Here is a 14,408-nt window from a genome sequence, read left to right as displayed (position 1 = left end):
TGGGCCTCTAGTATATAATAATAAAAGTGTAATATGCAAATCGACTGACCGAATAGCAGAATGACCATTCAGACTATCAAGCTATGACATGCACTGGCGCCAGGCCAGCCAAGGCAGGTGCAATGCAATTGGTCGGGGGGGGGGGGGGGAGGCCACCATTGCCCCACAATCGCCCCACAGAGGGAGGTCCAGGCCACCGGCCAGCAACACTATGGCGGGTGTGCAGGGCTGGCCAGCGATTGTCCCTCAGATGGAGGCCCAGGCCAGCCAAGTGATTGCACCCTATGCCTGTTGCCTGCAGAGGGAGGCGACTGGTGGCAGGGGAAGGGGCCAGCTCCACAAAGATGGCAAGCAGTGGCAGCGGTGGGCACAGGGCTAGCTGCCAGCAGCCGGGGAAAGGAAAGCCCCAATAGGTCCTAATTGCCAGCTAGGCCTAGGGTTCCTACCCAAGGGGTCCCAGATTGCAAGAGGGCGCAGGCCGGGCTGAGGCACACACCTCCCCTCCCCCGTGCATGAATTTTGTGCACCAGGCCTCTAGTAATAATAATAAACAGATTATTGCTTTAGTAGGAGGCACTATTTTTCTGACTCTGGTTAGATAACATTTTTTTTTTATTTCCAGCAAACAGATGGTGAAATAGAGCTTTTTTTTCTGCGTAGCTGCTTGAATAGGGACTATATAATATATACTACGAAAGGATGGCTCAGTCAAAAGGTTTTACATAGAAGACAAAAGGTCACAGCCAGTGTCAGGTATTTTGTCATAGGAGAAAGAAGCTGTGTCTCAGGTAATTCCATGACTGGCTCAGACACAGCTTTTATTGCATCCAAGGAAAATGATTATATTTAAATTGTCTGTTCTGAAATTGGTACTGTGTGTGTTTTGTGTTTTTTGTTTTTACAAAAGTGAGACATTAGCAATTCAATATATATCTTTTAAAAAGCCCAAGTGGCTTATTAACAAACCCCGCTGTTGCCATTATAGAAATGGTCAATTCCCTTTCTTATCCAGCCATTTATGAATCATTGTTTCAACTCACATATAGCATTTTATATTTACATAAAAATAAATTATATATAATATAAGTATTACATATTTGCCATTTTCTCAGTATCTTGAAGGTATAGGATTTAAATAAGGTTTGCCTAAAGACATATCTTTTCTCCCAAAGTCCTTTCTCAGGAACCCTGGAATCCTGATGTGTTGCGTGGTTTAGGGCTATTCTCCCGGCTTCTTGATTCCTCCCCTGACTGTTGTGCTGGACTATATTCCAGCTTCAGCCTTCCTTGAAGCTAGGTCTTGGATTCACTTAGTTTTCCATATTTATCATGTGCTGGTATATTTAGTCTACCTATCATAACACATTCTCTCCTGATAATCAATTTTATTGCCAAGGGATTTTTCAAGTGTCTCTATAGCCTCAGAGCACTTCAGCAGTGCAACTCAGAGCTCTATGGTTACTAAATTCTTGAGTCCATTTGGTCCCCTGAGATTTACTATAGCTGCTAAGTCTAAGTATTGATATCTAGAATATTCTGGAAATTTAGATAGATAAAGACATATGTCCAGGCCCCTTTATTGACTTCTTAAGTAGCATTTAAATAAAGACAGACAGACAAATTTATGTTGAGTATGAAAGCTTTAGTTAAGGAGGCCTAGCTGAGTTTGTCTCCCTAGGAAGTTCGATGAACTCGAGTTCATTTTATGGTGATTTGGAACATTTTTGAGGTGCAGAGGAAGTTGCTAAAAAATGTGCCTGACACAAAAAGGTGGATGTTATCACAAACAAGAATGTGCATTTCTATCTTAAAGTAATTTACAGTTTAACTTGATTGTATGTTTCTGACCTGCATCTCTGTTTCCAGTGGTCAAGCAAGTAAACTGTCAAACCAGCTGGCTAGGGAAGGAGGCATCCTCAGGTGTTGAGGCAGCGAGGCCCAGGGGGTTTAGCTGGTGATCTATCTAACCTGCTTATGTGCATCCAATTCCTCTGCCTTTTTCTTGTCAGCTTCTCATGTCTTTGTTTCTGACCCTGGGCTTTGAACTTGACTTCCATTTCTGTCATTATCTTTTCCTTGTCTTTTAGACCCTCTCTCTGTCTTTTTGCCCCTGTCCTGTGGCAGGCCTTTGCATTATGCCTTCCCTTTCCTGTCTGAAAACCTAACTTTACCTCAGACATTCTGGAAGCCCTCATGAAATGTTTGGGATGGTCTTTGAAATCTTACATCTTTCTCTTGTAACATTGGTTATGTGCTACATTGATCCTGGACTACAGAAAGCACCCTGTATTAAAGATGAGTGCCAAGCAAACTCAGCTCTCAGCTAAGATAAGTTACTTGTCTTCAGTTACTTTTTGTTTTTTTGTTTTTGTTTTTAAGGAACATGATAAATTCATCTTCTTTTTGCATAGTTTTTCCTCATAACTTAAAGCGATTTATCTACTAATTATACTCCCCATTTCTCTGTAGGACAATGGAATGAAAAATGGTCTTTGGTTTTTATATAACATGTGAAATACATGTGAAAGAAAAAATGTTATTTTTTTTTTTACTTGTGATATTTCAAGGTTTGCAAATATAGTAAAATTTAGAAGTTGCTGAAATTACTGGGCCACTTACTACTCTGTAACTGTTTTCTTCTTTTGAGAAGCATCAGGGCATTCTTAGAAGAGGTATAGAGACACTCGTTCTTCCCCCGTTTAGAGTAACTCTGCCTCCCAGTATCCTGGTAGCAAAGGTTCAAAAGATGCTCTTCACACTTGACTATAAGGAATACAAAGTTGATTAGGCTTCCAAATATTCTCTTTTTTTGTTTAATCACAGAATTGACTCCCGAGGAGAGAGCCCAAAAGATTGCCAAAGCCATGCGCAAACAGTCTTCGGAAGTTAAAGAGAAGTGGGAAAGTCTAAATGCTGTAACTAGTAACTGGCAAAAGCAGGTGGACAAGGCGCTGGAGAAACTCAGAGACCTTCAGGGAGCCATGGACGACCTGGATGCTGACATGAAGGAGGCAGAGGCCGTGAGAAATGGCTGGAAGCCCGTGGGCGACTTACTCATCGACTCGCTGCAGGATCACATTGAAAAAACCATGGTCAGCATCACTGCCTCAGATAAGGGATTTTACGACATGTTTTATGGTTAAATATGGCACAATTAAAGAGAGCCAAATGTATAACTTGTTATAAGGGATTGTTATAAGGTCAATGACCTTACAGCCCCTGCCAAAATCAGGATAGAGAAGATTTCCAGTCACAACAGATGCTTTCCTATGCCCCTTCCCATCAGAATCCTCCCCCTAATAGCAACTCTGACTTTTTTCCATAATTTACTTTATTTTGGAAAAAATAATATTTTTTTATTACTCCACTGTGCATCCCTAAACACTTGCTTGGTTTTTAAGAAATATTTTAAAGTCCCTTTTAATCTCTAATATTCCCCTCCTTTTTTTTTTTTTTTTTGCAATGCAATTGTTAAGGCAGCTGAATTGTTTGTTTTATAGTGTTTCTCACAGCTTGGAATTTGCAGAATGTCATCCACATGGTGTAATCTGGCAGATTCCTCTCTACTCTGTATTTGCTGTAAATTGGTATTGAATTTAATTTAAGTTTTAATCAAAAGTATCCTGTTTTACTGGGAATTCTTATCTACATAATACGTATATATAGCATATCTATACTATATAATATACTCAAACATCAGAGTATATCAATGGAAAATTCGTTTAGCTATAAATCTGTTTGTGGTCAGGAATAGCCCAAAGTTAAGGTGTTAGATCTATCTTCTGGACCCCGTTTTGATACAGTATTCTAGAACCTATCCAGAAATAAAGTTAATGGGATTTAAGCAGTTAGAGAAACAAATAACAGATTTAGAGTATAGTGTGGTTTGTAATAGCATGGTAAACTATATACTGCGTAGTTAGAAATCAAATCAGAGAATGAACTAGTGACAAATCAGAAGGTGTTAATTGATAATATCTATCATGAATAGGATTTTTACTTCAAAAGACATCCCTCTTTTGTGCACAGACATTAGATAATGCTTTCCCGTTGTATGTAAACATGTGGCTGAATAGGAAGAGAAGAAAGGTCTAGGTATTTAACTGAATACTTAAATTACATATATGTGCGTGGGGGGGGGGGCATGGGAATAATAGCATTTATTGAGGCTTACTATGTGCCTGGAACTTCTTTAGCAGTTTATATGGCTATCTCTTTTAATCATCACACTAACCCAACAGGATAGGCATTATTATTATGAGCATTTTATAAAGGATGGATTTGAAGCTATTGCTCAAGCCCACATGGCTAGTAAATGGTAGAGTTTTCATGATCTGTTTCTTGCTCTTCACTTTCATTGTAGAGACCTCATTCATAATAACGTAATTAAGCACAATTTTGATCATCTGTTTAAATTCAAAGCTTTAAAAGTTACATGTTAAAATTTAAACTTAAAAAAATATTATTACTAAAAGAGTATTGGTGCCTGCCATCTTTCATTTTAATATACACACCTTTCTAGCCACCCAATGAGTTGAGTGAGTTTCTTCCTACAATTCTAGTATCTTAAAATCCATGTCTATGGGTGGATCTGAGTTTTGGATAACCAAGTGAAAATAAAGCTCCTTCGGAAGTTGCATACTTCTTGTATTTTACTTTTTATTAATCCTCACCCAAGGATATTTTTAAAAATAATTTTTCAAGAGTGGAAGGAAGGGGAGAGACACAGAGAGAAACATCGATGTGAGAGACATATCGATTGGTTGCCTTCCGCCCTTGACTGGAGTCAACTCTGGGAAACTTCATTCCGCGGGCTGATCCTCTAACTACTGAGCCAAACCTGCTAGGGCTACTTCCTGTATTTAAAAGATGGTTTTAAACACTGAAGATCTTCAAGTCAGTGGTCTACTAACACATGTTCCTTTGGACTGCAAGATGTCTTTTGGATAGAGCAAAAATTTATCCATTCAAATTTGAAATATCAGTTTTTAATATAGGATGATTAGTGTTGGATGAAAATAAAAAGTTGCATCAGGTTATTAAAGGCCAAAAAGTTTTGGCATTGTTAATCTGATTTGATTAAAGAAATTATCCAGTGCTGCATCCAAATCCTTTTGTTCAAATCTCTGCTTATGTGGAAAGCTAGGAAAGTTACAATTAATATTAAGAGAAAGGAATAAACTGTGGATTAAGATATTTTAACATCTTATTAGGAAAAAAGAAAATAAAAACCCAGATCTTACAGTTGCGGCGTTTTACATGTGTTCTAACATATACCCCAAATCCCATCGAAGCTACAGGCAGATGAAAATAAGTACTGATTATTGCTAAATCTTATTCAGTATGCCAAAGCAAGTGGGAAACTAAATCTTTGGGGTAATCAAATAATTTTAACTCCCTAAAATTACCTTGTCTTTCTTATTTGCATAATGCACACCTGATTGGAGACCAGTTTGGGGTTCACATCTGCCAACAGGCTGCCAGGCAGTGCCTTAAATACTAGCAGATGTTTCTGTTTTTACGGCCAGAAGACCACATAGATTTTTATTCTCCTATAGGAAAGTGCAGCCAGAACATGATAAATTGCTTCTTTATAATAGAACACATGGCAGATCTGAGATCATTTTAAAATTTGCTTTATTTCTAGCCCCTTAATTTGGAAGCTTCTACAAACCAAACTATATACTTCCTTAAGAGATTTCTTGTTGCCATAAAACACCTGACCACTGCAACAGAAGCAAAACCTACAGACCTTGTTTGTCACAGATCTTTTCATGTTTTTACCTGTGGCTTGTAAGAGAAAAACATTATTTTGTCATTCTGGAAGATTTTAAAATCTGTCTTAATGTTAGAATCTAATTTAAAAAGTTTTATCTTCTGAAGGGCATCTTTTGATGTCTTTTGAAGGCATTTAAAATTTTATAAATCTGAGAATATTTTCTAGCATTTTGTTTTAATCTTTAATATCTATGTTTTGGTATTTTACAAAGATATTGATTTTAAAAGCAGATTAAAAATCTTGAGTCCTCCAAGGAGAGAACATTAATGTATACTATTAAAATCACAACTGAAGAAAGCTTGAAGGGTTTAAATTCTGTAGGTATTCTGAAACTGAATCTGAGGGACACCAGGTTTCTTCAAAGTCCAGGCTGGAAAAATTCTTCTTCCCCATCCTAACTCCCAGTTCTCTTTGTTGCATGGGTCCGTTTCAGTGATTAATTCCTTAGGCCTATGTTATAGTAACAAAATGCCTTTGTTATCATATAACTGCTTTCCTCGCTGGGCTGTATGTGTGTGCACCGTCTGACATCAGCCATGGAGAAAAGCTATCACAACTCCGAGTTCTTTCTTTTTCCATTTTGCAGCAATTCACATGTCTTTGTGGGCTTGCCTTCTTCTACCGATTTTGAAATGTCATGTCTGTAGAGTTCTGGTGATGTTTCCTACCTTTGGCCTGTTGGCGTGCAGGTACATTGTTTCAAATGTATGCACTGCTACCTCCACCATCCGTACTTTTCACTCCGACTCTGGCTCCAGATCTGCTCCCGCTGAGTCCCCACCTTAGCTTCTTTATGTGGCTTTTAGGCATGTTCAAAATTTTGAAACACTGAAGCATATTCTCTGATTTGCCTAGAATTAATTTCTTTAAAAAACAGTTATATTCTTAATATTATTTTGATGTTTATCAATCATAATGATTATTTTTAGCCAATGCGCATTATATAAGGAAGAATTCTATAGGGTAACTAGAAAAGTTTTGGAGAAGAGAAGGAGGGAAGTAGTTAAAGGGGCTTTCTTTTTATATTCATAAGGAGGAAGCCAAATTAATACTTGTAGTGTTTTAATAAAATGTAATAGTCCCCAAAGCACTTTAATACATATTACTTCATTCAACTTGGAGTGGTGGAAAGAGGAGGAGAAAGGGCCTATGCCTAGTCTCTTAACGGTGGGGATTAAAACCTGAGGGCTGATGCCAATAGGATGTTCACAACACCTAATATCCATGAGTTAAATTTAATACATGATTCACTCTAATCTTATGATGTACCAAAAAAATAAAATTACAGTTCTATTTTTAGAACCCATTCTGTTCCCAATTCCATATTGGCTTAATCTTGCTTCAAAAATCATTTTTGTGGGCCTGTGTCAATAGAAAGGAAGTCTGCCCCTCTTGTATTGCAAATCTTATGCTGAATTTTGCCAGGTGCCTGTCTCAAGAAGCTTCCATTCTACAGGGGGGACATTAAGAATATGGATGCTTATGCTTTTATATACTAAGAGCTCTGATAAGGAAAGATATTTAACATAACAACTAGATAGTATGACACCAAACAATCAGAGTGGCCTCCACTATAAAGCCCAGTTTGTGTGTCAAACAGGTGGTAGTTGAATGTCCTGGCTGGGTTGGAGAAGGCAGAGAAAATGCTGGGGAACCCATGGGAGGGCCTGAGGGAAATCTTTTCTGAAATGGTGTGTATGCGGGCACCTGAGTGGAGTCTTAAAGGATCTAGGCAGACAGTTGGAAAGGGAGGCTTGAACATGAGGCAGGTGAAATTATGTGAGGAATGGAGAAAACATAGTGTTTGTATTATTCTGCTTGCTCTCACAGGACAGATGACTGTCATGGCCCAAGTATTATTTTTTGTTTTGTTTTTTTTCTGTCTCTCTCACATACCCTCCTCATCCCAAACCGTACCAGCTCTGGACTGTGCCAGAGGTGGCATTTGTCAGTTCTAAGCTTCATTTCCCTCTTTTCCTGTATCTATCTCAATGATCACAAATGTTTTTGAAAGGGACAGCCTTACCTCTCTAGTACATATAGGCATCGGTTTTGTGGTTAAGGAAGATGGTTTTACTGGACACTTTTAAAGTTAATTTTCGATGAAAACTTGTTAAAATCAAGTTGTTGCATTGGTGAAAAAATATTAAGGTAGCCATCTGAAGAAAGAAAAGAGAAGGAAATATGGAAGAAATTTAAAGATAGAATCAAGACTAGAAATTCGTAAAGTAGATTATAATGGCAGATATTATCTAGACTAAATCACATATAATGAAAAATTTGAAGGAAATACATACTCACTTTAATGTGTTTGCATTATATCTTTCTCGACACGTCCTGTCTTAGTTTGTCTGTGATATAAAGGAAGACTCTTTTTTTTAAAATTTTGTTTTATTGCTTAAAGTATTACAGAGAGTATTCCATATGTCTCGCCCCCCCCCCCCCCCATTGACCTTTCCGTGGCCTCCCCTACTCCCCAGTGTCCTGTGTCCATTGGTTATGCTGATATGCATGCCTACAAGTCCTTCGGTTGATCTCTTACCACCCCCCACCCTCCCCACCCCCCGCCCAACCCTCCCCGGCCTTCCGCTGGTGGTCTTGATGGCTGAAGACTGGACGTGAATCAGCCCTTGTTGATTAAACAATTGTCGTTGGCCTCTCAGCTGATCTTGCCATTGGAAAGTTCAAAATACATACCACCTTCCATTACATTCTTTTCTGATGCCCTCATTATTGTCCTTTTCTTCCAGGCATTTAGAGAAGAAATTGCACCAATCAACTTAAAAGTTAAAACAATGAATGATTTATCGAGTCAGCTGTCTCCACTTGACCTGCACCCATCTCTGAAGATGTCTCGCCAGCTAGATGACCTTAATATGCGATGGAAACTTTTGCAGGTATCATCAGCTTATTCCTCTTCATAATTCAGGCTTAGACCTTGGTGGATTTTTAAACCATACATGCTATTCTGCCACACACCATCATTTTTTTCCTTTATTGGTGTGTTTGATAATGGATTCATAGCATGTGAACTCAAAAGCCTTATTTATTTATGAGTATAAGTTTTAATGTAATTTTTGATGTACTATTCGTATGATATTTGTAGAAAATTGCAAAAGGTCAAATAAATCACAGTAATTGAAACATATGGTAGGTCACAGAAACATTTTCCCCATAATGGCTTATAAAGGAGTCATTTTTCTTACTTTAATCATGTATTTTTTTACTTCTTTTGAAAAGTTAAGAAAGTCTTCATCTTTCTTATTGCAACCGCTTGTTCTTTAGGTATCTTGCTCAATTTTTACAGCCAGCACGTTGGTACTATTGTGGTGTTTACCTTTAGCTCAGAGATCTTAGCTGCTGTAATGCAGTTATTTTAATGACTCTATATCTTACTTGCTTGTCTCAGATTTAACCCAGAAGAACTAACCCAAACCCAGAAGAACCCTCTCGAGTATTACTAGGTACCAACATTTGCCAGACACTGCCCTTTGGACCATCTTTGTGGAGCTTTGACACATTCAGGGGCCAATTCCCAAGAGTCTTAATAATCTTTTTTTTTTTTTTTGAAAACTAGCAGAATCATTTGAGTGGGAGAGTGAAAAAATAATTTTTACTAATTCCTCTCTATATTCTGGGCCTAAAATGTGATATTTAATAATATAAATATGTAATTTTGAGGTGGCACACAGAAACATTTGAAGGCATAATTAGGTTTCCTGAATTAATTCAAACATTGAAACACCCAATGGGTTTATATTTTCTTCATGAAATTGAAGTGGTACAAAATGAGTTGTATAGTATTAAACATTCCTTTTTGTCTTTGAAAGAGTATTAATAATCTGGGATTAGTAAGGCAGGATACTACTAAACTCAATGCCAATGTGCTTTTCTAATGAGTGGAAGACAGAAATGTTTGACCAATACTCCTTTTTTTCTTCTGTTTTATTTCTTGAATTCATCATTTTTATGTAGGTATTCCTGTGGTCCAGCTTGATTTCCTTCCCATTCTGCTTCTATTATCATCATCTGAAAAGATTAGAAGTCAGGGAATATGCTATGCTCAAAACAGGATATGTGTTCTGCTTTCTTTATTTCTGAGCCTGGTGACTGCTAGAACTCAGATGCTAGTTGCTGGTTGAATAAGAGGGGGAAATCTATGCTGCCAGACAACGCTGTTAAATTTCAGAAGTAGCATCTTGTTTTCTCCTCCTGAATGTAAAGTGTGGCATAGGAGTACTTTTTGGCTTTAACAAAAAAAAAGTACTTGCTCTACAACTTAAATAGCCACCCAGGAGAAACTAAAGCTGCCCAGTGAGCCAGAGATATACACGTTTCATTTAAAGGCAGCTGAAAATAAGATCGGCAGACTAAGTGGAACAGTTTACCAGCACTATAGAGGCAAAGACCAGGAAAAGAGACATGGAAATGTCAGTAGGCTGTGTGCATTTGTTATTGATTGGCAATAGTTTCTCAGTGTACCAACTCTTTGCATTTTCATAATGTAGAGAGTTAACCATACAATCTGTTTAAACAAATGCATAAACATATTCTTCTGTGGGTATATGAATACTCCCAAATCAAGATGATTGGACACAAACTTGGAGGAAAATAAGATATTCCACACTCATTTGTCTTATCTGTCTGTCTATCCACCCATCATCTATTTTTCTATCTATCTATCTATCTATCTATCTATCTATCATCTATCTATCTATCATCTAATTCAGCCATCTTTCTGTTTTTCTATCTATTTTTCTCCGTTGGAATATTTTAGATCTTCATTTGCTCCCCATAACACTTTTTGCCACCTTTCTTACAAAAGAGAGATGAATAGCCACTGACCCCATGGCTACATCTTCTCTTAAGATGTTTATGACCTTTACTCTCTTGAGGCAATGTAGAGTGACAGCAAAGGCATAGATCTTGGCACCCAATGAGCTGGTTATGAATATTAGCACTATGCATACTAACTTTATGTCCTGGACACCTCTGTATGTCTCAGTGTCTTCATCTGTAAAATGGTGATCACAATAAATAATGCCAATTATTTTTTTTTTAAATATATTTTATTGATTTTTCACAGAGAGGAAGGGAGAGAGATAGAAAGTTAGAAACATCGATGAGAGAGAAACACCGATCAGCTGCCTCCCGCACATCTCCCACTGGGGATGTGCCCGCAACCCAGGTACATGCCCTTGACCGGAATCGAACCTGGGACCTTTCAGTCCGCAGGCCGACGCTCTATCCACTGAGCCAAACCGGTTTCGGCTAATGCCAATTATTTGATTATGAGAATTAAAAGAGTTCATTCCTATAAATTGCTTAAAAGAGTGCCTGGCACTATTTGCTGTCACTTGGTACCAAAAGGAGTCTGTTTTCATCCCAGCATTTTGATTTTAGAGATAGAGGAGGAATCTGTACAAGCAATCATATCTGGGGCAGTAACATCTTTTATAATAATGCTTAAATCAGGAACATTATTAAAGTTATTATTTTGAAATCAAATTATTTTGCAGGTTTCTGTGGACGATCGCCTTAAGCAGCTTCAGGAAGCCCACAGAGATTTTGGACCGTCTTCTCAGCATTTTCTCTCCAGTAAGTACTATTAAACTTGACTGAGCTCATGAAATGAATGAATCAGCATGCTTTTTCTCTCAAGAAGCAATATTTTTGCTATAAATACGTTTACTTATATTAGATCAATGTAAATATGTTTACTTATATTAGATCAATGTATTGTTTATTGGTTCTTATTTATAATAACCTGGTAACAATTGGTAAATCTTTGAAGTGGAGCCAAGGTAACTTGTCTTTAGCTGTGGCATTCCACTGAACCATCATCCTAATATATAAAGAGCCAGGGTCCATAATATCCAAAATGACTGAATGGACAACTGAACACCAGGTTGTGCACACAGCAGGCTCAGGTGGGTGGGGACTGGCGAGCGGGCTGAACTGCTGACCTCTCGGTCCCTCCTGGGTCGCAGGCACCGTGGAGACCCAGCATTGACTGCCACCCAGCATTGACTGCCACCACCAAGGCGGGTACAATGCGATTGGTCGGGGGCCCCGCCATCATCCTACGATCGCCCCACAGAGGGAGGCTCAAGCCACCGGCCAGGGGGTTCCGCGATCGCCCCAAAGAGGCAAGAGGGTAGCCTCGGCCTCCCTTTTTGGGGTGATTGCAGAGCCCCCTGGCCGGTGGCCTGGGCCTCCCTCTTCGGGGCAATCAATCACGGGGCTCCCGGACTGCAAGAGGGCTCAGGCCAGGCTGAAGGACCCCCCCACCCAAGTGCAGGAATTTCATGCACTAGGCCTCTAGTCTATTATAACTACTGTAGTGTCACAGCATCATTGTTATTCACATGCAAAGGTTATGAACTTTTTCACAATATAGAAATCATTTTTGTATCTTAAGATTTTAAATTAATTTTTCTCTTTTAAAAGCACTATTCGTTTAAAATGCACCTGTGCCTTTCAAAGTAAAACTTCATTCCTCACAAATGTTTAAATGAGAAGATTTTGGGTTGTTAGGCTCACTGCAATTCTATTTAGCTTTTCTGCTGGCCAGGTGTTAGAGACTTAGCCAAAACACATATGCAGATTTTCATGTAATCTTCTCCAGCTGAACTTTTTTATTTTATGGACTGTTCATGAGATCTTGAGTAAGTAATTGGAGCCCCTACTTTAGCCTTCACTGCTGAGGAAACCAGAGAGCATAGGAATCAGTCCCCCAGATTGGGGTTAACATAGTAATTCTGCTTAAATTTCTTTATCTTAAAATTATTATAATACTTATTTCCTCTATCATCTTGAAAATTAAATGAGAAAACATGTTGTGTTGCACAAGGCACCTAACACAGTTCTTGGCACAAATGTTTTCACTGAACATTAATTCCTTTCCTTTCATTGTCTCTGGCAAACATATGTAAGAACAGAGTTTGCTTATTTCAGTTTAGGGGAAGTTTAAAACCTAAGGCAAAGTATATTTCCCAGTTGTTATAACTTCTTTGTATCTACAACCATAGAGAGAACTGAAGTAATACCTTGTCTCCAACTAAATTGATTAATTATATTTCTCTTAACCTTTTGTCATGGTTGATAATCTGCTCTACCTTCAAGTCAAGGTCAGGCTTTTCTTTCACAATTTCAAGAGTAATCCTAATTAGTCATTTCTGCCCAGCACACCCCTAGTGCTCAAGCTCTCTTTCCCTCCCCACTCCATTCTCCTCCCCCACCTGTTTCACACACCTGAGCCCTTAGATAGGCCATCTTTGAGTGATCTATAGCACTTCCTGGAAGATAATGTCTACCTGCATGCCAGGATGCACTTCTAAAGTTTGGATACTAATCAATGCTGATAAATTAAATAAGTTTGCAGTCTACTCATTTGATATGAATCACTCCAGATTTCTTAAACTTACTTTTATAGAATATAAAGCTATGTGCTAAGAACAAATTAAAGAGAATTTAACAAGGAACTGAGACTATTTACACTTCTGTTATAAGGATTAGTCATCTATTAGTACTGATGAAACTTGACACTTAGCAACTATTCTTTCATAAGAAAAATCAAAGTCTTATTTCTTTGGAAATAAAACATTATAAAAATTGTGAACCTCAAGTGCATTGCCTTCTATTGTCTAGCACTGATAGTCTAAGGAGGTCAGAATTATTCAAATTAAAACAATTATGAAAATGAATTGAGAAGTGTAAACACAATCCCAATTAATAAATTTAACAATTGTTATCCCTACTGCTTGGAATTTTTGGCTTTATTATATTTCTTGGACATTAGCCCTGGTTATAAAAGGAGCCTGTTTAGTTAGGCACAAAATAGAAACCGACCTATTACTCTGGTGCCAACACTGAAATGAGGTTGGCTCTAATGAGAAGCTTAATATGCTTCATTCCACATTTTCATCCCTTTTTAAGACTTTCATGGACATAGTTAGAGAAGGGAGTCCTCCCATCTTACAAAGAGAGGAAGAATTGTTGAATAGAAAGATTGCCGAACTAGTGGTCAGAAACCCTGAGATCATGTCTGAGTTCAGCCATTTACTTAAGCAAGTTTATTTAATCTCTTGAATGTTTAGTTCCTCATTTATCAAATGGAGCTTTAATATCTATCTTGTTGGCTTCCTTATCCACAGATATATTCACAAATGCTTTACAGAGTTGAGAATGCTATATATTTTTGAGGTAGTACTATGACATGAAATTCAGAAAAGAATATTGGTGAAAACTAGTTGTATGAGAGTCTAGTGATAGTTACGAAGTCTTGTTTATTTTTTAATTTGTTTATTAGTTCGTTTAGCAAAATTTCTCTAAATTCACATGTACAGTTCTTCTTAAATAAGCCGTAAAATAATTGGCTTAATTTAGGAATAATATAAGGAGTAACTAGAATTGTAAAAAAAAAGAAGTACCTCAGTGAAAAAGTCTCGCAAAGTCTCCATCATAGTGATGTCAAGTGTAAAAATGTAGGAAACTATATTTTCTGTGTATTTAAAATGAAATACATATTTGAGATTCTTCTATCCATTTAATTGCCTTGGTTCTTTACAACCCTTTGCCTATGTTTATTTTAATTTTCCTTTTTAAAAATTCATATGATTGAGTTTGC

The 14,408-nt window shown here is 37.8% G+C and overlaps 1 protein-coding gene across 1 annotated transcript in view; it reads left to right on the top strand.

Annotated features, from left to right (window-relative positions):
- Positions 1-14,408, top strand: part of UTRN (utrophin) — a 445,898-nt gene that overhangs the window by 349,662 nt on the left and 81,828 nt on the right. Inside the window, exons 56-58 of the mRNA XM_081094315.1 lie at positions 2,824-3,092; positions 8,530-8,676; positions 11,299-11,377. Coding sequence (XP_080950441.1) covers positions 2,824-3,092; positions 8,530-8,676; positions 11,299-11,377 — 495 coding nt within the window. The remainder of the gene's footprint in view (positions 1-2,823; positions 3,093-8,529; positions 8,677-11,298; positions 11,378-14,408) is intronic.

This window comes from Myotis nattereri, assembly GCF_964212035.1.
Source record: "Myotis nattereri genome assembly, chromosome: 6".
NCBI lineage: Eukaryota > Metazoa > Chordata > Mammalia > Chiroptera > Vespertilionidae > Myotis > Myotis nattereri.
Note: the sequence above shows the minus strand (reverse complement) of the source record. Positions and strands in the feature narration are given on the sequence as shown.